Consider the following 22255-nt stretch of genomic DNA (forward strand, 5'->3'; position numbering starts at 1 on the left):
GTCTAATTAGATTGAGGTAATCTCCCCACTATTCCTGCTTGCCAAGGGTTTTTATCATGAGTGAATGTTGCATTTTACCCACTGTTTTTTCTTCATTTGTCAAGACGGTAACTCCTGGATATTTTATCCTTTAGTCATGATGTATTATGCTTTTTATACATTGCTGGATTCTGTTTGCTAATATTTCCTCAGGATTTTTGCATCTATGTTCTCATGAGAGATTGGGTTGTAATTTTTCTCTCTTATGATGTCTTTGTTATATTTTGGTATTTGAGTATGTTGGCCTCGTAAAAACCAGTTGGAAAGAAGTACCTCCTCTACTTTTTGAGAGAATTTATTTAAAATGAGCATTATTTCTTCCTTAAATGTTTAGAGAACTCACCCATGAAGGTATCTGGGCCTGTACTTTTTTGCGTGGGGGAAATTAGTTAATCATGAATTCAATTTCTTTAATAGATATAGAACAAATCAGATTTCTAGTTCTTCCTATGTTAATTTTTATAAGTTATTTTTTGAGGATTTTGTCCATTTCATCTAAAATACTGTCAAATGTATGGTTTATTATCTTGCTTGTAGCTCAGTATCTATGGGGATTTGTTTAGGCTTTTTTCTTGATCGGTCTTGCCTAAAGGTTTATTAGTTTTACTCCTTTTGAAAAAGTACCAACTTTTGGCTTTTTTAACTTTCTCTATTGTACCTTTTACCCCCATTTCATTCATTTCAGATCTTATCTTCATTACCACACGTGTAAAGACATTCTGCGTGTGGATGTGTGTGTAAGCGGTATGGGAACAAAGTCCGAGTTGTAGAATGGTAGGAGACGAGGCCTGGGGAACGTATGCAATGAGAAATGCAGAGAGCTAACAATGACGGACCCTGGGGAAACCTTCTGTAAAGGGTGGGTGGAGGGAAGGAGAGGGGACCAAAAAGTAAAGACAGAAAATATGAGAACCAGAAGAGTGCAGTCTCACCAAAGCAAAAGGAATCTGAGCATTCTAGGAAAGAAGGGGCAGTCAACATTGCAAAGAATCAGAGAATGCACGCTAATCAAAACTTGTCAACTCAAACTAGCCCCAAACTAAACAGGAAATTTGTTTATAATAAGTAGTACAGCACAGTGGTTAAAAGGACAGGCTCTGGTGCCCCTGGGTTCACATCTCTGCTCTCCTACTATCCCAGCTGTGTGACTGGGGGCAGATTATTTAACCTCATCTGATTATCTCTTCATCTGGTCAATGGGGAAAACAATGGTACTACTGTGAGCTTTGAGTAGGACCTGGAGCAGTAAACAGTTTCATAGAAGGTAAGCTTGTAGAGCAAACTGCCCTGTCACTTGGGCCTTACCATCCAGCAGACCCAACGGTATTGCTCGTATGTCTGGCAAACAGAGATGCTGTCAGGGATGGCCCAGAGTTCTGAGTCATTTCCTTTGGAATCAACTTGGGCATGCTACATAACCCTCACATACCTACATTCAATCCATCAGTACTGCTGGTCAAATCCATTCCCAAAACATCACAAACCCAACTATTTTTCTATTTCTATCATAAAACTACCATCTTCTCTCATCTGAACATCTGTAATATGTAATTCTTTTCTTCCTTCTACTGTTGGCCTGTCCTCAAATTCTCTCTCTACATTGAAGCCTGAGCAATCTTTTAAAAATATAAATAAAACCAGTTGATTCCCTTTCCTAAGGCCCTTCCGTGTTTTCCAATTGCATTAAATTTAAGCCCAAATTTCTTACCATGGATATAAGGTCTTAAATCAGTGGTTCCTAACCTTGGCTACATTTTAGAATCACTTGGAGATCTTTTAAAATATTGATATATTCATAGCTAACATACATATACTGCTTACTATGAGCCAGACACTCCATTATACTATGATACACAATAAGGTATATGGTATGCAGCATGTACAATGGCTATGTATTAGTGATTATATATATGTAGTGTACATAAATATATATACTATCTTCTCTTTATATATGTATAATCTGCTATATAGTAATACTACAAGTTTATACTATATATGTATATAGTGGTTATATGTACTATAGGACATCAGACCCAACGAAGTAGGTATTATTATCATCCTCGTTTTACAAATCTAACTTTTTTTTTTTACCTCAGTGAGATCTCATAAATGTCCATCTAAATATAGAAATCTAAATCTAAATCATATTGGAACATTAGCTATTAAGGAATCTGAGAAATACAGACTTTAGCTTGCCAGCCTCTACAGAACAGGGAAGCACATTTAGAAAAACATTGAACTGGCTGCTGAGCAAGCAAATCCACAATATTCACCAAAGGGTGTACATGCCGGGCATCAGAGCTTCCCTCCTTCAGGTAACGCCCACCTTTGGAATAAAGGTAAAGGTTCTGCCCATCCCCCACCCCCAATCAGAGCAATGATTGTCAGAGGGTGTTCCCTGGCAGGGGCAACCAACTTTGACTTTCAAGCCCCACTGGACTTTATTCAGTTCCATCCTTGGTTTCATTTGTCTGGATTTGGGGAGAACACCCAGTGGAAGCCCCAAACTCTGTCTCCTCTAGGACTGGCACAGGAGAGAAAATCTCCATGGGGAGAGGGACAACTAAACTTTGTAGCTCAACTCTGCCTCCCAGAAAGTCACCTTCACCTGGAGGGGGAACTCTTATCATTAGTTCCTACCCTGCCCATAGCAGAGAGGCCAGAGGCTCTCCACCCCGGGTTCATCCACCTCCCATGACCTGAGCTCATTGGGATTACCTGGCCTAACCTCAAAGGTTTGACATATATATTTTCTGGTAAGTAACATTATACCAAACATTTTACTAAACCAAAGCCAAATAGGTAACTAGTAAAGCTGTTTGCTACCTCCTCTTACTCAGGCTGAGCTAGACTATAGAATAGCATGATGGCAGAAGAGATTTTGACAGGAGGACTTAGTTGGAATTTCCTAATTTCCTAGCTTACAGTCAGTAGCCTTTTTGCCACACTTGCTCCCACACCAACAGAAAACCTAATGAACTGATTTATACAGAAAGGATTTTAAGCAAACCTGCCCAAAGACACTTAACATGCCATTAAAAAAAAGGACACCTTGCTTAGTTTGCTCTCAGCACACAGCATACATTCATACTAGGGACTCCAAAACATAAAGTATTTTTGCCTTCTTGGCACTAGCAACTAGAAAGCACACAGTATGTAATATTTTATCCTTAAGTAGGTGATCATTTGAAATTCCAAGATTAAATCCACTAGGTTAGCCTGAATATTAATCTGTTAAAAATAGTTTTCAAAAATAATGTTTTTTTTAAGAAAGAGGTTTCTCCTAGAAACAGTGGAACTACATCAAGATCAGCAGAAGATACAGTCCTTTTAGCAAAGAGGACTGCGAACATAAGCCTAGGGGTTGATTTTTACATCTATCCTTTAGGTAAAAAACATCTCTTTCAATTGATGCCCACTGCCAAAACTAGCTGTGATTTTCCTAGAATGGTGGGCAGAAAATAGGATCTTCAGAAAACTTAAGAAGGGACAGCTAGTTTGAGTTAACACCTTAGATAAACATTCTCAGGGACGCCTGGGTGGCTCAGTTGGTTAAAGTGTCTGCCTTTGGCTCAGTTCATGATCCCAGGGTCCTGGGATCGAGTGCCGCATCAGGCTCCTTGCTCAGCGGGAAGCCTGATTCTCCCTCTGCCTGCCACTCCCTCTGTTTGTGCTTTCTCTCTCCCTCTCTCTTTCAAACAAACAAACAAATAAATAAATAAATAACATTCCCAAACACTCAAAACCACTGCACAGCTGAGCCTCTGGGGCTGAAAAACTGAAATGCTTGCCTAAGTAAAAGAGCTGTGAACACACAAAAGATTCATGCAAATCATGTCTCTGGTATTTGGAAGTGGGGTTTCAGCATGTGTGCTGGGGGAAGGGGCTCATGGGTGGAATGTTCAATATCAACTTATTCTGGAGTAGCCTGATTCAGAAGCACCTGGGACAGGTATCTACTCTGGGAGGAGTACTAGAATTACTGAATACAAGAAGATATTTTAGAGGAAACAGAAATCCCTGAAGTCAGATAATTTTATTTTTTTCAGGCCCTTAAAGGTTTTTAATTTAATTGAGATATAATTCACACACCATAGAAATCATCCTTTTAAAGTGTACAATTCAGGGGCGCCTGGGTGGCTCAGTTGTTAAGCGTCTGCCTTTGGCTCAAGTCTTGATCCCAGGGTTCTGGGATCGAGCCCCACATCGGGCTCCCTGCTCAGGGGGAGGTCTGCTTCTCCCTCTCCCCCTGCTTGTGTTCCCTCTCTTGCTGTCTCTCTCTGTCAAATAATAAAATCTTTAAAAAAAAAAGTACAATTCAGTAGTTTTTTTTAGCATATTCACAAAGTTGTGCAACCATCACCAATATCTAATTCAGAACATTTTAATCACCCCCAAAGGAAACTTTTCATTATCAATTTTCCCTATTCTCCCTCTCCCAAATCCCTAGCAACTATTAACCTACTTTCTGTCTCTATAGATCTGCTATTCTGGACATTTCATACAAAAGAATCATACAATATGTGGCCTTTTGTGTCTGTCTTCTTTCACCTAGCATGGTGTTTTCAAGGTTCATGCATGTTGTAGCATGTATAAGCAAGCACTCCATTCCTTTTTATGGCTGAATAATATTCCATTGCATGGAATATCTTATTTTGTCTGTTTATCAATTGATGGACATTTGGATTACTTCCACTTTTAGGCTATTTTGAATAATGCTGCTTTGAACATTCATGTACAAATTTTTGTGTGGACATGTATTTCCATTTCTCTTTGGTATATACCTAGAAGTGGAATCACTGTGTCATTTGGTAATTTTTTTTTAAGATTTTATTTATTTACTAGTCAGGGTGGGGCACAAGCAGGGGGAGCGGCAGGCAGAGGGAGAAGCAGACTCCCCGCTAAGCAGGGAGCCCGATGTGGGACTCGATCCCAGGACTCTGGGATCATGACCTGAGCCGGAGGAAGATGTTTAATCGACTGAGACACCCAGGCATCCCTCATTTGGTAATTTTATGTTTAACTTTTTGATGAACTGTCAAACTATTTTCCTAAGCAGCTGTACCAGTTCACATTCCCACCAGCAATGTGTGAGGGTTCCAACTTCTCCACATCCTCACCAACACTTGTTATTGTCTATCTTTTTTATTATGGCCATTCTCGTGAGTATGACATAGTATGTCATTGTGGTTTTGATTTGCATTTCCCTATTGACTAACGATATTGAGCATATTTTCATGTGCTTGTTAGCCGTTTGTACATCTTCCTTGGTGAAATGTCTATTCATATACTCTGCCCATTCATAAATGGGTTGTCCTTTTATTGCAACAGTTCTTTATATATCAGTTTGGGGAATATTGTTATGTTAGTAACATTAAATCTTCTGTTTTCTTTTTGAGTCATCAATACTTAACATTAATGAACAGGTACAAATGCAGATTTTCCGAGACCTATTTTTCTGTCATCGTTAGCCTAATCCTCTCCCAACCTACTGAGCTGTAGATGTCCAAAGCAATCCCATTGGCTGGAGGTGAAAGCCAGTGTTGCAGTGCTCTGAATGACAGAAAGATGATTTGCACAAGTAGCCACTAAACCATTGGTTATTTCCTGTACCTGACCTCCCTTTTCTGCTCTGTAGTCCAGAAACATTTCTTTGAAAGACAGAAGATCCATAGGGGCGCCTGGGTGGCTCAGTCGTTAAGCGTCTGCCTTCAGCTCAGGTCATGATCTCAGGGTCCTGGGATCGAGCCCCGCATCAGGCTCCCCGCTCCACAGGAGGCCTGCTTCTCCTTCTCCCATTCCCCCTGCTTGTGTTCCCTCTCTCACACTGTGTCTCTCTCTGTCAAATAAATAAATAAAATCTTAAAAAAAAAAAAGACAGAAGATCCATAAATGGGAGCAGCCTGTCAAATATGTCACCAACCATTTCATCTTTATGGAGCTGTAATGTGAAAGTCACCAAGTTAAATCCAGGAAGCCTCCAGCAGCTGTTCTTTCATATGTTTTTCTACCTAGTAAATATATTTGTCAAAAATAAGCAATATGGGTCGCCTGGGTGGCTCAGTGGGTTAAGCATCCGACTCTTGATTTCAGTTCAGATCATGATGTCAGGGTCTTGAGATGAAGCCCTACATTGGGCTCCATGCTCAGCAGGGAGTCTGCTTCTCTCCTTCTCCCTCTGCCCTTCTCCCTCTCTCTCGCTCTCTCAAATAAAATAAATAAATAAATCTTTAAAAAAAAAAAGCAGTATAAGTGATTTTATTCTTTCCTGTCTTCAAATTCCTGATAGTATTTGTCCATGGAATTTCCCTATAACACCTAGAACTCTTCATGAGAATGTCCTCTAAATATCCAACCACAGCACCTGTTCTGCACCAGAGCAGATGGAAAGTGTTTTGCTTCCTCTAAGGAACACAGTTGTACCTACCAGCCTCCTACGCTGCCCTTGGCCCAAGCCCTTGCTAGACCCCATCAAGCCCCACCAGCATTGAGGGCATGTTGAAGAGGCCTCCAGGAGTGCCAACCATGAGCCTTCATTGTGGGCCCAAGCTGCAGTCATGCCCTGCCCAGTCTGCACCTGCATACCAGACCCTGACCACAGCCTCCTCCTGCTAAGATTACAATAGTTACAAGGTTACAACCTCTGCCTGTGGCTCCTCATGTCCATTATTTTTAACATAATTCTTCTACTTCTGTTTTTTTGTTTTGTTTTGTTTTGTTTTGTTTTAAGTAATCTCTACACCCAAAATGGAGCTCAAACTCACAATGCTGAGATCAAGAGTGGAATGCTCTACCGCCTGAGTCAGCCAGGTGCCCCTCAACATAATCCTCTTAAAGTGGTCTTTGGCTACAGGGAGAAGAAACAAAAGAATATAAAGGGATAACATGGATTAAGAAGAAAAGAGGAAGGGGATGCCAAATAAATAAAGAGGAAAAAGGGAAGGAAATAGGGAATCCCGTTTTTATTTTTATTTAAAGATTTTATTTATTTATTTATTTGACAGAGAGAGACACAGCGAGAGAGGGAACACAAGCAGGGGGAGTGGGAGAGGGAGAAGCAGGCTTATCGCGCCAATGAGGGGCTCGATCCCAGGACCCTGGGATCATGACCTGAGCCGAAGGCAGACACTTAACGACTGAGCCACCCAGGCGCCCCGGAAATCCCATTTTTAAACAAATGGTTTTATCAAAGCAACATCATCACCAAATAAAAGCTGGTTCTTATCAGATCTATTTCTTTCGGAGAGTTATTCCTAAAAGAGGACACTGCAATCCTGGACTTACAAAAGTGATAGTATTCTATTGCCATTATTTTTTCTTAGATAGTGACTAAGTGTATGTTTTATTCGGAGCAGTCCAAATATGGTGGTACGGAGCTGGAGGTTGGAAAGACAGACTTAAGACATTAATTATTAAGGATGACAAAGAAGATGACAAGATAAAGAGGAAAGTAATTTTTAGGGGAAAGGACAGCATGTCTGGAATAAGTGGGAATTGAAAGTTGCCCAAGGAAACTGAAATTCGTAAATTTGTGGAGATAGACTTACTACTTCCCTAAGCTCTCTGAGAGATTGCCACACTTGGTAAATTCTGTTGTCCAAATGACTTTCTTGGGGGAGCTTCTGAGTGACTTGACTTCTATTGCCATAAAGGTAGATTTCAATCTACCCTTCTCATTTTGATTCTAGATGTTCACCAGATGCTAACTAAAGGTTATCTCCTACCACTGGGATTTTGAATAATTTTTATCCTCTCTCTCTCTTTTTTTTTTGTAATTAATCCAATGTTTTACATTGAACATGCATTGTATCTAAAATTGGGGGAAATACCAATAAAACTACTTTTATCTGGAGAAAAATGTGGCCCAGTCCACAGTCCTGGATCTAGGTCAGAATTCCAGGAAGCTGGTGTCAGAACTTCCTCACCACTTCCCTGGGACTGTCACCAAGGAGCTGGTGTTTGGTGTGAAGTTGGAGGGTAAACAGGTCCCATTGAGGGGGAACAATGGTTGTCAGGCAGAGTGTCACCTGAAAGCGGTGACCAACTTTGTCTTGCCTCAGAGGATGCAAATTCTGGCCCCATCCCAGCTCCCCCAAACATTATATTTTCTTCTTCTTGACTTTGGAGAAAGTCTTAAACTCTGAAGAGTTGTGAAGCTGAGTTCCTTTGCACCCCCCAAAAGAAGTCTCAGAAGTACAGCTCCAGTAAAGGTGAGGACTTTCATGTGTTGTGGTTGAAACTTTTATATATATGAATATAGAAATATAAATAAATATATATAAATATAAATAAATATATATATTTAATAACCTGTAAAGGAGCAGTTTCTATGTTATTGAAGTTAAGCCAGTATAAATTCAGATTAAAGAGTTATAAGTTTAGGATGCTAAATGTAATTCCCATGGCAACCATAAAAAATAGCTATAAAATATACACAAAAGGAAATGAGAAGATAATTAAAACATTTCGCTACCAAAAAAAAAAAATCAACTAAACACAAAAGTAAATGGTAATGCAGGAAATAAGGGACAAAAATACTCTAAGGCATTTAGAAAAAACATAATGAAATGACAGAAGTCTGAGGAGTAATTACTTTAAATGTACATTGACTTAAATTTTCCAATCAGATATTGGCAGAATTGACTTAAAAAGCTGATCTGGGCATCTGGGTGGTTCAGTTGGTTGAGCATCTGACTCTTGATTTCAGCTTAGGTCATGATCTCAGGGTCCTGGTATTGGGCCATGGTCAGACTCCAGACTCAGTGCGGAGTCTGCTTGTCCCTCTCTCTCTGCTCCATCCCCTTTCGCTGCCTTTCTCTCTCTTTCTCTGTCTTTCTTTCTCTGTGTTAAAATAAATACATACATACATACATACATACATACATAAATAAAATCTTTTAAAATAATCTGATCCAACTACGTGCTATCTATGAGACACTCAGTTTTATTTTTTTAATTTTTTTTAAATTTTATTTTTAAGAAATCTCTGTACCCACTCACAACCCCAAGATCAAGACTCACATGCTCCATTGACTGAGCCAGCCAGGCATCCTGAGAAACAATCACTTGAGATCCAAAGACACCAACAGGTTGCAAGTGAAAAGATGGGAAAAAAATATTCCATGCATATACTAAGCAAAAGAGAAGGGATGGCTGAACTATACTGGACAAAATAGAAATTAAATAGACATTATATCAAAAAAGTTTACAAGAGACAAAGAAGGACATTATAAGAGTTCATTAAAGTGTTCAACACAGGGAGAAGATACAATTATGAACATTTACATACCTAATAACAGGTCATCAAAATATAATCAGCAAAAACTGATGGAATTGAAGGGAGAAATAGACAGTTATACAGTAATAGTTGAAGAATTCAATACCTCACTGACAGTAATGAACAGAACAATGACACAAAATAAATAAGGAAATAGAGGACTTAAACTGCACAATAAACCAACTAGATTTAACAGGCATTTCAGAGCACTTTACCCACCAACGACAGAATACACATTCTTCTCAAGTGCACATGGAACATTTTCCAGGATAGACCATATGTCAGACCACAGATTAAGTCTCAATACATTTAAAAAGATAGACATCATACAAAGTATCTTCTCTTGCCACAATGGGATAAAGTTAGCAATCAATAACAAAAGGAAAACTGGAAATTTCACAAAATTGTGGAAATTAAGTAGCACACTTTTAAACAACCAATGAATCAAAGAAGAAATCACAAAAGAAATTTGAAAATATTTAAATGAATGAAAGTAAAAATACAACATGCCAAAATTTATGGGACATGGTGAAAGCGGTTCTAAGGGGAAAGTTTATAGCTATAAATGCTTACACCAAAAAATAAGAAAAATCTCAAACCAATAACCTAACTTTACAATTCAAGGAGCTAGAAATAGCAGAACAAACTAACCCAAAGATAATAGAAGGAAGTAAGTAATAAAGATTAAAGCAAAGATCAATGAAACCAAAAGCCGGCTCTTCTAAAAGAGCAACAAAATTGAAAACCCGTTAGCTTGATGGACTAAGAAAAAAAGACAACATTAAAATTACTAAAATCAGCAATGAAAGTGGGGATATTACTAACAATTCCGCAAAAATAAAAAGAATTATAAGAGAGTACTCTGATGGGCACCTGGGTGGCTCAGTTGGTTTTAAGTGTCTGCCTTTGGCTCAGGTCATGATCCCAGGGTGCTAGGATCGAGTCCACATCAGGCTCCCTGTGGGAGTCTGCTTCTCCCTCCGCCCTCCTGCAACTTGTTCTCTCAATCTATTGCTCTCTTTCAAATAAATAAATGTTTTAAAAATTAAAAATAAATAAGAGTACTATGAAAAATTGTCTGCTAATTAATTGGGTAATCTAGATGAAATGTCCAATTCCTAGAAACACAAAACCTACTAACACTAAACCATGAAGAAATAGAAAATTTGAAAAGATCTTTAACTAGTAAAGAGATTGAATCAGAAATCAAAAATCTCCCCAAAACAACCAAAAAACACTGGATCTGATGGCTTCACTGATGAATTCTACCAAACATTTAAAGAACTAGTACCAATCCTTCTCAAACTTTCCCCAAATACTGAAGAGAAAGAAATACTTCATAAATCATTCTATAAGACCAACATTACCCTGATACCAAAGCCAGACAAAGACACCACAAGCAAAGAATATCACAGCCCAATATCCTTTATGAATATTGATGCAATAATCCTCAGCAAAATACTAGCAAACCAAATTCAGTATTTTTAAAAAGATTTTATTTATTTGACAGAGAGCAAGAGAGATCACAGAGGGATAGGAAGAGGGAGAAGCAGACTCACATCTGAGCAGGGAGCCCAATGTGGGGCTTGATCTCAGGACCCTGAGATCATGACCTGAGTGGAAGGCAGACACCTAACCAACTAAGCCACCCAGGCACCCCTCAAATTCAGTATAAAAAGGTATATGCACCGTGACGAAGTAGGATATACTCCCGGAATACAAGAATGATTCAACATACAAAATTTGATCAATCTAATATGCCACATCAACAGAATGAAGAAAAAGCCCCACGTGATCATTTCAATTAATGCAGAAAAAGCATTTGACAAAACACATTTTTATGATAAAAACACTCACACTCGATGGTGAAAGACTGAAACCTGTTCTCATCACTTCTATTCAACATGGTTTTGGAAGGAAAGAAAGGAAAGGAAGGAAGGGAGGGAAGGAAGAGGGAGTAGCCATATTAATTTCAGACAAAGAGGACTTAAAACAAGGAAAATTATCAGAATTTTTTTAAGGATATACATAATGATAAAAGGGGCAATTCTCCATGAAGACATAAGAGTTCCTAATGTGTATGCACCTAAAAACAGAGCATCAAATTAAATGAAGCAAAAACTGATAGAACTGCAAGGAGAATGAGATGAATCCACTATCAGAGTTGGAAACCTCAGTACCACTCTAGCAGAAATGGACAGATCCAGCAGGCAGAAAATCAGTAAGGATATAATTAATCTCAACAACACTATCAGTCAACTAGACATACTTGATATCCACAGACTGGTTCATCTAACAACAGCAGAATACACATTCTTAAGTCTACATGGAATGTTCACCAAGACTGACCATATTCTGGGCTATAAGACATATCTTAACAAATGTAAAGGAATCGAAAAAGAACCCAGTAGACCGAAATCATAATTACCTTACGTTTTTATTGCCTTTGGTTTCTCTGTTTTTATTTTCCACTTGTCAACACATATATTAGTATTCTATTCCCAGTGCTTCTTTGACATTCCATTTTACACCAATACGTGGACAGGCATATATAGATTAAAAATTGTTTAGAAGCCCTATTTTTAATAGTAGCCATTTCCATCAATTATCACTAACAATTTTATATGTACCAAAAGATTCTGGAGAGGGGCGCCTGGGTGGCTCAGTCGTTAAGCGTCTGCCTTCGGCTCAGGTCATGATCCCAGGGTCCTGAGATCGAGCCCCGCATCGGGCTCCCTGCTCCGCGGAGAGCCTGCTTCTCCCTCTCCCATTGCCCCTGCTTTGTTCTCTCTCTCGCTGTGTGTCTCTCTGTCAAATAAATAAATTTTAAAAATCTTAAAAAAAAAAAAGATTCTGGAGAGATCAAGAGCTCAGTCATTTCCCAGAACTTATATTACTTAGCCCTGACCATACTGAGCATGAGTCTTAAGGTTTTGAATGTATTTTAAAAGCATCTCATTTTTTTAAAAGGATGGAATCAAAAGTTGCAAGAATTTATTAAGCACCTATTGTATCCTCAGCACTATGTTTAAATGCCATAGAGAGCACAAAGGAAAAATACCTTCTACCTTCAGAGAACTTACTGCTAATAGAGAAGACAAGATTGACAAATATAAAGCAATGAGAGAATGAAAGAACAATTGGTTCTAAGTACTCATATTCATAAACCATAAAAGAAAAAAACTGTTTCAAATAAAAAGAAACATGTTCTATGTTCTACCAGCTGACTTGCCTTCACTAAAAACTGAAAACTTTATGAATGCTGCACTGAAATAGCAAAATTCAGGGCAGGAGAAGCGAGGAGGGGAAAGATTTAAAAAAATCAAAATCACACAACGTCTTCTCTCAGGCCACAGTGGAATTAAACTAGAAATCAAAACAGAAAGATAACTGGAAAATCCAAAATACATGGAGCTTCAACCAAGGAAACACTTCTGAATAACACATGGGTCAAAGCAGAAATCTTAAGGGCAACCCCCTCAGGTCCCCTCCCTCTTTGGGAGTTTTGTACTATCACTTTGCTATCGCTCAATAAACCCTGCTTTGCTGCCCACCAAAAAGAAGAACAAGAAGAAATCTTAAAATAGTTTGAACTAAATGAAAATGAAAACACAACTTGTCAAATTTTGTGGGATGCAGTGAAAACAGTGCTTAAAGGAAAATTTATAGCATTGAATGCATATATTAGAAAAGAAGAAAGACCTAGAATCAATAATCTAAGTTTCCACCTTGGGAAATTAGAAAAAGAAGAGCAAATTAAATCCAAAGTAAGCAGAAGAAATAATAAGAATTAGAGCAGAAATCAATGAAATGGAAAACAGGAAATCAATAGCATGAAACCAAAAGCTGGTTCTTTGAAAAGATCAATAAAATCAATAAGCCCCTAGACAGGGTAACTAAGAAAAAAAAGAGAAATGACACAAATTACTAATAACAGAAATGAAAGGCTATCACCACAGATCCCATGGAAAGCAAAAGGATAATAAAAGGATATTAACACTATCTCTATGTCCACAAATTTGATAACCTAGATGAAATAAACTAATTCCTTGAAAGACACAATCTGACAAACCTCACACAAGAAGGAATAGATTATCTGAAAAGCCTATATCTATTAAATTGAATTAATAACTAATAACCTTCCAAAACAAAAACCCACCAAGTGGGTTTGCTGGAGAATTCTACCTAACATTTAAGTAATTAAAACAAATTTTACACAATTTCTTCCAGAAAATACAAGAGGGAACATTTCTCAACTCATATTATGAGGTTGATACTATGCTGATACCAAAATCAAAGAAAATACATGAAAACAAAATATCTCTCATGAACTTCGATGCAAAAATCCTCAACAAAAATAGCAAGTTGAATCCAACAATGTAAAAAAGAATTATACACCATGACCAAGTAGGATTTATCCCAGGCATACAAAGCTGGTTTAACATATAAAATCAACTAATGTAATCCGTCACATCAACAGATTTAAAAAGGTTATCAGAAGCAAAAAAAGCTTTTGACAAAATCCAACACCATTCATGATTAAAATCTCTCAATAAACTAAGAATAGAGGGGAACTTTCTCAACTTAATAAAAACTATTTACCAAAAACCTACAGTTAACATCATATTAAATGGTAAGAAACTCAAAGCTTTCCCACTAAGATCAGATACAAGCCAAGGATGTCCCTTTTTACCACTCCTCTTCAACATTGTACTGGAAGTCCTTACTAAAGCAATAAGGCAAATAAATAAATAAATGGAAAGGAAAGTATACAAATTGGGAGGGAAGAAACACAACTGTCTTTGTTTGCAAATGACATGATCATTTATTTAACAAATCCAAAAGAATTAATAAAAAAGCCTCCTGTAACTAATAAGCAATTTTAACAAGGTTGCAGGACACAAGGTTAATATATAAGTCAGTCACTTTTCTATATACCAGTAATGAACAAGTGGAATTTGAAATTAAAAACACTATATCATTTACATTAGCTCCTCCCCAAAATGAAATACTTAGATATAAATCTAACAAAATATGTGCAAGATCTATATAAGGAAAACTACAAAACTTTGAAAAAAATCAAAGAAGAACTAAATAAATGAAGAGTTCATGTTCATGGATAGGAAGACTCAATGTTGTCAAGGTAACCATTCTTCCCAATTTGATATATAGATTCAATACAATCCCAGTCAAAATCTCAGCAAGTTATTTTATGGATATTGAAACTGATTTAAAAGCTTATAGGAAGAGGCAAGAGACCCAGAATAGCCAATGCAATACTTAAGAAGAACAAAGTTGAAGGACTGAAGATAACATGTGAGAATACTTAGATGACCTTGGGTATGACGTTGACTTTTTAGGTATAATACCAAACACATGACATATGAAATAATTGATAACCTGGACTTCATTAAAATTTAAAACCTCTGCCGTACACAAAACAGTGTCAAGAGAATTAGAAGACAAGCCACAGACTGCAAGAAAATATTTGCAAAAGACACATCTGATAAAGGACTGTTATCCAAAATATACAAAGAACTCTTAAAACTCAGTAGGAAAATAGGGGCACCTGGGTGGCTCAGTCGGTTGAGCATCTGACTCTTGATTTGGGTTCAGATCATGATCTCGGGGTCATAGGATAGAGCCCTAAGTAGGGCTCTGCACTCAGAAGGGAGTCTGCTTGTCCGTCTCCCTCTGCTCCTCCCATCCTACTCACGTGCTCTCTCTCTCTCTCTTAAATAAATACATAAAATCTTTTAAAAAATAATAAATAAAATTTTTAAAAATCCAATAGGAAAACAAGCAGCCCAATTGAAAAATGAACCAAAAGGGATACCTGGGTGGCTCAGTCAGTTAAGTGTCTGCTTTCAGCTCAAGTCATGATCCCAGGATCTTGCTCACTCTCTGTCAAATAAATAAATAAAATCTTAAAAAAAAAAAAGAACCAAAGACCTTAATAGACACTTAACCAAAGAAGATACAAATGGAGAAAAGTATATGAAAAGATGTTCCACATCATATGCCATCATGGAAATGAAAATTAAAACAACGAGAAATATCGCCACAAACCTATTAGAATGGTCAAAATCCAGAACACCGACAACACTAAATACTGGTGAGGATGTGGATCAACAGGAACTTTGATACATTGTCATGGGGATGCAAAATGGTACAGCAACTTATGGAAGACTCTCTTTTTTTAAAGATTTTATTTATTCATTTATTTGTGTGAGAGAGAGAGAGAAAGCGAGCACAAGCAGGGGGAGCTGCAGGCAGAGAGAGAAGCAGGCTCCCCACTGAGCAAGAAGCCCGATGTGGGACTCCATCCCAGGACCCTGGGATCATGACCTGAGCCAAAGGCAGACACTTAACCATCTGAGCTACCCAGGCATCCCAAAACTAAACTACTCTTAACATACAATTCAGAAATTGAGTTCCTTAGTATTTACCCAGGGGTGAAAACATGTCTGCACAAAAACCTGCACATGGATATTTCTAGCAACTTTATTCATAATTGCCCAAACTTGGAAGCAACCAAGATGCCCTTTGGTAGGTGAATGGATAGATAAATAAACTGTGGTACATCCAGACAATAGAATATTATTCAGTGCTAAAAGGGGATAAGCTATAAAGTCATGAAAAGACTCTGAAATACCTTACATGCATCTTACTAAATGAAAGAAGCCAATATGAGAAGGCTACTCACTATGTGATTCCAACTATATGACACTCTGGGAAAGACAAAACTGTGGAGAACGTAAAAAGATCAGTGGTTTCCAGGGATTAGGAGAGAGGGAGGGATGAATAGGCAGAGCACTGAGGATTTTTAGGGCAGTGAAAATATGCTATATCATAATAATGGATACATGTCATTTATACATTTGTCCAAACCCATAGAATACACCACAAAGACTGAACCATAATGTAAACTATGGGCTTTGGGTGATAAAGCTGTGTTAATGTAGGTTCATCAGTTGTACAAATACACCACTCTGGTGAGTGGTGTTGATCATAGGGAAGGCTCTGCATGTGTAGGAGTGGGAGGTATATAGAAAATCTCTGTACTGTCCTCTCAATTTAGCTGTGAACCTAAAACTGCTCTTTTAAAAATTCTTTTTAAAAAAAGAATGCTACTTATACAAGTAAACTGTATACTAAAAACTTCCTTGATTCATGAAAAAAAATATTACTGTCAAATGAAAACTTTTCTCAATACTGTATAAATTGCAGACATCTGAATATACATCCAAGGATCACAGATTGAGAAACAACTCTAAAAGCTCCCAACCCCAACACCATGAAAGATTTCCTATGGATATTCATCGTTATTGCAACAGCAATGGTGTTCCCAGTCTTCTTTTTCATTAGAGAAAATCCCTTTGATACTACAAGTTTCCTATCTTTGGTGAGTACCAGAAACTATGGATGGGGCAAAGTTGAAATCCCTTGACTTAAAAAAAAAAAAAAACAAAAAAAACAGATTATCTAAGTGGCTATTTGTGTGAAATTGTCACTAACACTGTAGATACTCAAAGAAGAGAAAAGATAATGAAGTTTGAGGACTCAACAAATCATTTGTCTTTGATATAGACAATAAGGGATGTGGCACTCCAGAAGAGAGAATTTAGGGCTGAGAAAAAATAACACTTATTTAATACTTCAGCAAACCTGGTCCTTTTTTAATAGCAATTGATGAGACATAAAATATTCTCTTTGTTTAGTAAGTTTCCCATTTTAGAAAATTTCCTTCAGTTTCAAAGTTCATATCCCCTCCCGCCCATTTTATACAATAGGTTGCTGAATTTCAGAAAAGTTAAGTCATTTATCTAAGCCAAGAAAAAGTCTAAGGAATTGAGAAAATTGCACTAAAAACCAGAAAGAACAAAGAAGAAAAGGGAGAGTAGTAAACGAATTCGGAAGAGTGAAGTGCCACCAACAGGAAATAGTTTAGATTGGGACATTGGGGTGGAATTACCTTCTCTCCTGTATCTCTCACACTTGATATATGACTTACCCTTCACGGAACCCAAATCAGGCTGTAGTCATAGGGGATGATTGTGAGTGAAGAATGACATCGACTGACATTGTCTCATTTCCTACATATAACCCAGGAGAGCTAGAGAAATTCCAATTCCCTTCACCCCAGGACCCACAGTCTATACAAGAATTCCTCGTGCTGAACTTTTTTAGAAAATAAAGAAGAAAATGAAGTCAGCCCTGAGCAACCTGCCCTGTATCCTGGAGATATTTCATTGTGTTATACAAAGAGAATCCACTCAACTATTATTCCCAAAGGGCTTGAATCATACAGCTGAAACTTACTTTTTTCTCAGGAGGAAAAGGAGATGGTAGCTTGGCAGAGAGCCCGGATGCAGATCAGCCCTGGTAGAACAAACCACTTGGAAACCTTCAAAAATATGCAGAAAAACTTAGAACTCCTCAAAAATGTAAACTCCCGTATCTTGATTGGAGCTCCTCCTATGAAAAAAAGTGAGTATGCACAAGGGGTATGGAACATGCTGGGACAGGTCAGACAAGAGTAGAGACAGAAGGCACTAGAAAGGAGATGGACCTATGACAGCATTTGATACAGTAGATCACTCTGTTCTAACATTCTTCAATTGCTTACAGAATTCCAAAATCTTCTGGTTTTCCCCGCTTCACTAGTAGATCCTCAGTCTCTTTTGCTGTTTTACTTCTCTCTCCAATGTCTAAATGTTGATGTATCCTAGTTCTTGTCTAGACTCACTGTCTTGGTGACCTCGTCTAGTCTCACAGCCTTAACTACCATCTATGTGCTAATTACTCTCAAAAGTATAGCTCCAGCCTAGCTCCGACTGTGGTCCTCACTGACTTCTGCAGTAATGGTACCCCTCTTTCCCCTATTGCTGGTAACTGTGCTAGCATCTGTTATGAAGTCTATGGCTAGAGAATATGTGGCTTTTATCTGTCAGCTCAATCAGCACTTGGTGATTCTCTTTGCTGAACAAGCTTCATTTTGGCATTGTGTGCCCTTCTGAGGTCCAACTATGGTACTCATCTAATCCCCATAAGTTGTGATGGTATTTGATAAGAAAAAATAAACCTTGGGACAGAATAAGCATTAACTGACTCAAACACTTTAAGAATTCAAAGGACAGTGCAAAGTTATTTATTGTCAATAAAACAAGGTAAGTTCAAGAGGGTTTAAGCTTGTCTGTCTTAAAAATACAATGAACTCTCAGCAAGGAAAAACTACTTTTTTTCTTTAAGTTTAAAATGTATTTTTGAATTGAATGCATTTTGAAATATCAGTCTGAACCCATGATGTATTTTATCTTTTAAAAAAAATTTTTTTAGTTCTGTTCACTAGGGCCTAGAAATGACCTACTAGCAATGAGTAAATACCATTTTATACTAAAATAACCAGTCCTCCTCGAAAAAAAGTGGCTGATTCCAGGTCCAAGGCAGGAAATATCATACCAGATAGCAAAGAATCTTCCAAAAATAACTAAAATTGAGGGGCACCTGGGTAGCACAGTCAGTTAAGCATCCAACTCTTGCTTTCAGTTCAGGTCATGATCTCATGGTTCATGATGTCGAGCCCCACAAGGAGCCCCGGGTCCAGCCTGGCTCAGCCAGGAGTCTGCTTGAGATTCTCTCCCTCTCCTCCCTTCTAAAATAAATAAATAAATAAATAAATAAATAAATAAATAAATAAATAAATAAATCTATCTTTTTTAAAAAAGAAAAATTACTAAAGTTGTATTAAATGGGCTCAGGATCCAACTTCAAGAGGCTACTTGCCTAAGATAGGACAATTTAAGCACCAATAAAATTTCAGTGGTTTGAAACATAAAATTCATGAGTTCATATGGATACCAAAACAAAGAAACAAACAAAAAACCAACTAACCAATTTTGCCACCATTGGAAAATGCTAGGAAACCAATCCATTATTTTGAAAGCTGGTAAATAAAGGGAAAGAATCAAATACTTATCTCACTTTCCTATATGAACTATACCACTGAGTAACCAAAGAGGAGATTAGGGGAATTTTCACTTTATAGAAACATTCCAGATAATGAATGGAGAAGGAATGTTTGCCTTAGAATATCACCATATTACAACCCTTAGAGTATTAATGGATCTAGACACTGAACATCAAAGGCTGCTAACATCCTAAAAACAGAAACAATTTGCCATTGTGTGCCTTCTGATGGAAGAACATACCAGATAAATCTAAGCTGAACTTGGTCAGGTCCCCATATCCATATTTTCTACAAACTTCTTTTCATATGAGCCTGTTCTTTTACCAAAAAGTATGATTTCTTCCTCAATCTCTCTGAGGATTGATATAGTAGATTCAAGATGTTCTTCATTTCAGTGTTTCCTCTATTATATTTTTGGAGTTCTCTTTCTGGTTTAGTCTTGTTTGTGTGTTGGTGATTCTTGTTTCATATTTATATTCAATGTTTGACGATTCAAATGTTTGATGATTCTTGTTTCAGATTTATACTCAAAGATCTAGAATGAACAGCGTAATTCTCTACAGATAACAACTCCTTCTTTGCCTGTCTGTAGAAGTGTGTTGTGATTACAGAAGCCTGCCTCATTAGATTATGGGGGAGCAGTGACACATAGAGGAAGTAAGAAATGTGAGTAGCAGATCTTCTGGGTGAAGTGTCCCACTATCTCTCCTAGTAGAACCCTAAGTCATCCAGGGAATTTCACCCATTTATCTGCTTAGACACTCTGGCAGCCATTACATTTCTGAATGTCTACTTGAGGGAATCTAAAGGTAAATGCCATAGTCAGCTGTGTTATCTCCTTTCCCCCCTTCTTCTGTTGCCTAGAGTTCTTGGCTGTAGTTCTGATGTTCTCTGCAGCCCCAGGATTCACACCCTGGGCCTTTGCCTGGCAGACCTTCCACTTTATTTAGACAGAAGTCCTTAGGACTTTAGCCTGGGGGTGGGTGTTGCTACTACCAGCTCCTTGGTGATCACTGGTTCAGTGGTTCTGGAAACAGTTCTGTAATTATCCAGGTGACCATCCAAGAGCCCAGACCTCTATATTTGGTGGCTCAAACTTAGAACTTTTCTGAGGCTTTTGGTATAGATGCATCTGTGCAGTTGTTTTCTCTGTGTGTCTTTTGGGCTATAAATTCTACTTAGATTTCTCCACCAATCCTGTTCCATTTTCTATCTTCCAGGAATTCTTCAAATAGTATGATTTTCATGGCAACCTTCCTGGTTTCTCAGTGAGACTTTGGGTGGGAGGAGACATAGATGCAATGTTTTTAGTTTATCTCCTGTATTTCTCCCACAATAGTTTTTCAAAGATAATGTTTTGTTTTTTTTTTTAACTCACAACTTATGACCGGATATTTTTAACTCCTAATATGGTCCATACCCAGGCCTGGGGGAGAGAAAATGTAAAATAACCACAGGACAAATGAATTTAGCATATGGAAAGACCTAAGGAAGTATTATAACCTCACCCATAGCAAGTATTTTCTTCCTCACTTCTCTAAGTTGTTAAAGGTCCTCTTTTCTCCCAACCCTAGAACTGCTAACCATAGGGATTTCCTCAGTTCAACATCCCAGTGGGAGCTACCTCTTGGACACCCTGCAGTCTCTCTTCTTTGCTTCCTCCACATCTGAGCAGAAACACTTCATTGTCTTGGTACACTTGGCAGATCCTGACCCCAAGTGGCTTGGTCAAATGATCTCCAGCATCTCAACCCTGTTTAAACCGTATATCCAGACCAGACAGCTAGTAGTGATCAATACACCTCTTAAAAACTATCTTCTTTTAAAGGACCTTAAGAAAAACTTTCACACCACCCCAGCCTACGAAGCCTTCCACTCCAAGCAGAACATGGATTATGCCTTCCTCATGAACTTTGCTACCAACCACTCTGACTATTTTCTGATGATCGAAGATGATGTGAAATGTGCTCCAGGATTTGTCACCCAGATAGCTACTATAGTGTCTGCCTGGGCAAACAAACGTTGGATGACTCTGAATTTCTCTCAGCTGGGCTTCACTGGAAAACTCTTTCGTACTAGAGACATTCCCTGCTTAGTTCACTTCCTTCTCCTCTTCTACCAAGAAATGCCCTATGACTACCTCCTCACTCATTTTCATGAACTTCTCATGCAACCAACACCAATCCAATTCTTCCCTTCCCTTTTCCAGCACAGGGGTAATTACTCCTTCTTTGACAGCAAATTCAAATTCAAAGATAAAGAGATTGAGGAAAATGACCCTGGTTCTCCCAGCAACCCTGCTGCTTCCATCTACACTAGCCTGAAGGTTGCCAATGGCTCTGTTCTCATGAATGCCTACAGCTTGGATAAGAATTTCTTTTATACCAAATCAGCTGAGGCTGGCAGTCATCTGACTGTGGTTTTGGATGTACCTGCCAAAGTGTTCCAAGTTCAAGTGCTGACTGGCTCTCACCTAAAAAACAAGAATCAGCTGGAAGAGGGACAAGTAGAACTGGGCTATGATGCTACTAATAGGGTCAATGACTGTGATGACTATATTCTGCTGGGGCTACTGGAAAATGGCACCCTGAATAAGCAGGTATTATCTAATGAGTCCGGGAAGAAGGTAAAATGTGTGAGATTGCTTGTGACAGCCACTCCACCCTCTGGAATAATAGTCAGGCACATCAACCTGTGGATTAAATGAAGTTAAATAGTATTTAAGAAGCCGGGCACCTGGGTGGCTCAGTCAGTTAAGCGTCTGTCTTTGGCTCAGGTCATGATCCCAGGGTCCTGGGATCGAGTCCTGCCTCAGGCTCCCTGAGTGGGGAGCCTGCTTCTCCCTCTCTTCCCTGCTCGTACTCTCTCTCTCGCTATCTCTGTCACTATCTCTCTCTCAAATAAGTAAATAAAAATCTTTTTAAAAAATTAAAAAAATAATAATAATAACATTGAAGAAGCCATTGGGA

General features: G+C 38.2%; 1 protein-coding gene across 1 annotated transcript; it reads left to right on the top strand.

Moving 5' to 3' along the window:
* The first annotated feature begins 2324 nt into the window (after positions 1-2324).
* Positions 2325-21993, top strand: LOC118356006 (alpha-1,3-mannosyl-glycoprotein 4-beta-N-acetylglucosaminyltransferase C-like). Its single transcript, XM_035722188.1, has 3 exons — positions 2325-2378; positions 17650-17806; positions 20861-21993. Exons 1-3 carry the CDS (start codon positions 2325-2327, stop codon positions 21991-21993), a joined length of 1344 nt encoding a protein of 447 aa, XP_035578081.1.
* Positions 21994-22255: the final 262 nt, after the last annotated feature.

The sequence above is a fragment of the Zalophus californianus genome, chromosome 10, assembly GCF_009762305.2.
Source record: "Zalophus californianus isolate mZalCal1 chromosome 10, mZalCal1.pri.v2, whole genome shotgun sequence".
Lineage (NCBI taxonomy): Eukaryota > Metazoa > Chordata > Mammalia > Carnivora > Otariidae > Zalophus > Zalophus californianus.

Coding starts and splice junctions, on each gene's coding strand:
- LOC118356006 (XM_035722188.1), top strand. CDS start 2,325: ATGCCGGGCATCAGAGCTTCCCTCCTTCAGGTAACGCCCACCTTTGGA. Junction 2,379..17,649: donor CGCCCACCTTTGGAATAAAG/GTAAAGGTTCTG, acceptor CTTTTTTCTCAG/GAGGAAAAGGAGATGGTAGC. Junction 17,807..20,860: donor AGCTCCTCCTATGAAAAAAA/GTGAGTATGCAC, acceptor TCCCAACCCTAG/AACTGCTAACCATAGGGATT.